General features: G+C 33.6%; 1 protein-coding gene across 1 annotated transcript in view; it reads right to left on the bottom strand.

The window, feature by feature from the left end:
* The window catches only part of LOC125040308 (fibrillin-1-like), a 24,790-nt gene that overhangs the window by 939 nt on the left and 21,351 nt on the right, over positions 1 to 2,500 (bottom strand). The window contains exons 20-21 of the mRNA XM_047634862.1: positions 2,420 to 2,494; positions 120 to 362 (exon numbers count right to left, since the gene is read on the bottom strand). Coding sequence (XP_047490818.1) covers positions 120 to 362; positions 2,420 to 2,494 — 318 coding nt within the window. The remainder of the gene's footprint in view (positions 1 to 119; positions 363 to 2,419; positions 2,495 to 2,500) is intronic.

Here is a 2,500-nt window from a genome sequence, read left to right as displayed (position 1 = left end):
TATTTAAAGGTAAGGCATGCATGAGCCTAGACTAAATTCACTCGAAATATATAATGAAATATCAATAAATGAAGAACAAAATAAATAACTAGACACCTGAATAACAAGTAAATCAATACATAAATAATAATAAAGATAAAAATCAGGGTGAGTAAGGTTAATTAATTCCGACATGTACGTCAGACTACAAACTATATACACTGGTACCGTCTCGGTTAATGTACTAAAACAGCGACTGACTGCGTACCTGAACCAGTCGACGTTGGCTTTCGGTTGCGGCAGCCTGACGTAGGAGGAGCTCTGGTGGGGGGCTAAGTCCACGGAGAAGTCGCCCGGACACTGGATGAACGGCCGTAGGGTGTCTGGGTACGGAAAGGCTCGCGTGAAAAGGAGCTCTGTCAAACACACACGCGGACAGGGAGAGACACATACATACAGTCACTTGGGCTTTCTCTCTCTCTCTCTCTCTCTCTCTCTCTCTCTCTCTCTCTCTCTCTCTCTCTCTCTCTCTCTCACACACACACACACACACACACACACACACACACACACACACACACACACACACACACATACACACAGTCACTCATTCATTCACTCACTCATTCACCCACCCACTCACTTACTCACTTACTCACTCACTTACTCACTCACTCACTCACTCACTCACTCACTCGCTCTAACACACACACACATTTAGTATATCCATGTATGGATCCGTAGATATACAGGCAAAAGAATCATAATATTATGATTACAAGCTTATATATTTACACAGCTTTTTATTTGGAAACTTACCAGTATGTGTATCCATTGTTATTTCTATTAGTTATGTCATGTTGCATTCATTAAGTAGATTATATACTACGGTGCGTCCAATCCAGTCTCAGGAAAGGGACAATTGGCAACTCAAGCTGGACTCTGACGTGTTCGATTCGTTAAGTTTCCTTTTTATTTTCATCAATTGACACGAAACTTATGTTTACGGTGACACATAAATATTTTCACATATAGCTTGTAATTTTAAAACTTTATTTCTGATTGTTCTGGATGAAATGTACTGTCTCTAACACTACTTTAATATCTTTCCTCAGAAGAAAGTTGGTAAATCGGAGTGCTCCAGAGAGCGGGGTTGAGTTGCCAGTTGATATTTTTCCCGAGATTGGCCAGAGTATAGCTACTCATTATATACAATCTCATTCCAAGATTTCCTGTATGTTCTTCAGTTTAAAAAATATAATTTCGATTATAAAATTTGCTGTGGCATTATGAACGTTAGTAAAATGTGATAGAATAGTGATTTTGCTCGAAGACCTATATGATAATTCTATCTAAAAAGAAAGAAAGAAAGAAAAAAAAAAAGAAACTCGAAAATCCGCAATGTACAAAAACAATTTCTTTGTTAATATAAAGGATTCTGCCGCAGTTTTTTTTTTGGCATATAACAGCAGGCCAAATAATACTAAAGTATTAATATATATGATAATCAAAATGATGATTATGATGATTATAATGATAGTAATAATAATAATGATGATAATGAAAATAATAATAATAATAATAATAATAATAATAATAATAATAACAACAATAGAAACGATAACAATAACAGTAGCAGTAATAATAATGATAATCAGCTAATGGTAATAACAATAACAATATAAACTATAATAATGATTATGAAAATAATAACAATAATAATAATAATAATAATAGTAATAACAATAAACCAAAAATGATTATTATTTTCCTTATTAAAGTCATTAGTGTTATTACTATTATAAAAAAAAAAAAAAATGCTGGCAATAACAACAATAGTAGTAATAATAATAAATAATATGCAAAAATAACAATCACAATAACAGTAACGAAAATATAATCTGTATAAAGGACTAAACTTAGGAATACAGGGATCCTGGATATAAAAACTTATTAAGCAGATGTCAGTGTTAATTAACAAGAACCTGATTGAGCAGGACTGATTATTAAATATTTCTGATGCTGATATTATAAAAAAAAAAAAAAAAAAAAAAAATCATTAATTTCATCAGTTTGAGAAATTTCAATCACATATGATGAAACATCTACCGTCATTGCACCTTCATTAAGAAATGACATGAGGTAAAAGATAATTTGCAACCTCATATATATTATTCCTCGAGTTGCAAGCATTATATAGCGATATATGTCATATAAACATAAGCATTATGTTTCGTTACACAGCGTAGCTATAAAGGGCAAAGCGTATGAACACAAAATGGTAAATAGTTATTAAAACAATCTAGGAATCGATTTCATCCAGATTCTACGGCAACAAAGTGGTTAGAAAATCATCCGTGGGTTAATTTGTGTGATACTAGCAAACTAAGCTGTGCGAATAGCGATGGATTACTGAACCAAGAAGCTTCATATCGCCTACCATTACGGTCTCGAAACAACCATTCGAAGCCGCGAAACCTTGGCAGAGAATGCAGGGAGGTAGTGAGGGTAGCATCTGTCG

Source organism: Penaeus chinensis, chromosome 29 (assembly GCF_019202785.1).
Source record: "Penaeus chinensis breed Huanghai No. 1 chromosome 29, ASM1920278v2, whole genome shotgun sequence".
Classification (NCBI taxonomy): Eukaryota; Metazoa; Arthropoda; class Malacostraca; order Decapoda; family Penaeidae; genus Penaeus; species Penaeus chinensis.
The sequence above is the reverse complement of the archived record's forward strand: the minus strand, read 5'-3'. Positions and strand labels throughout refer to the sequence as shown.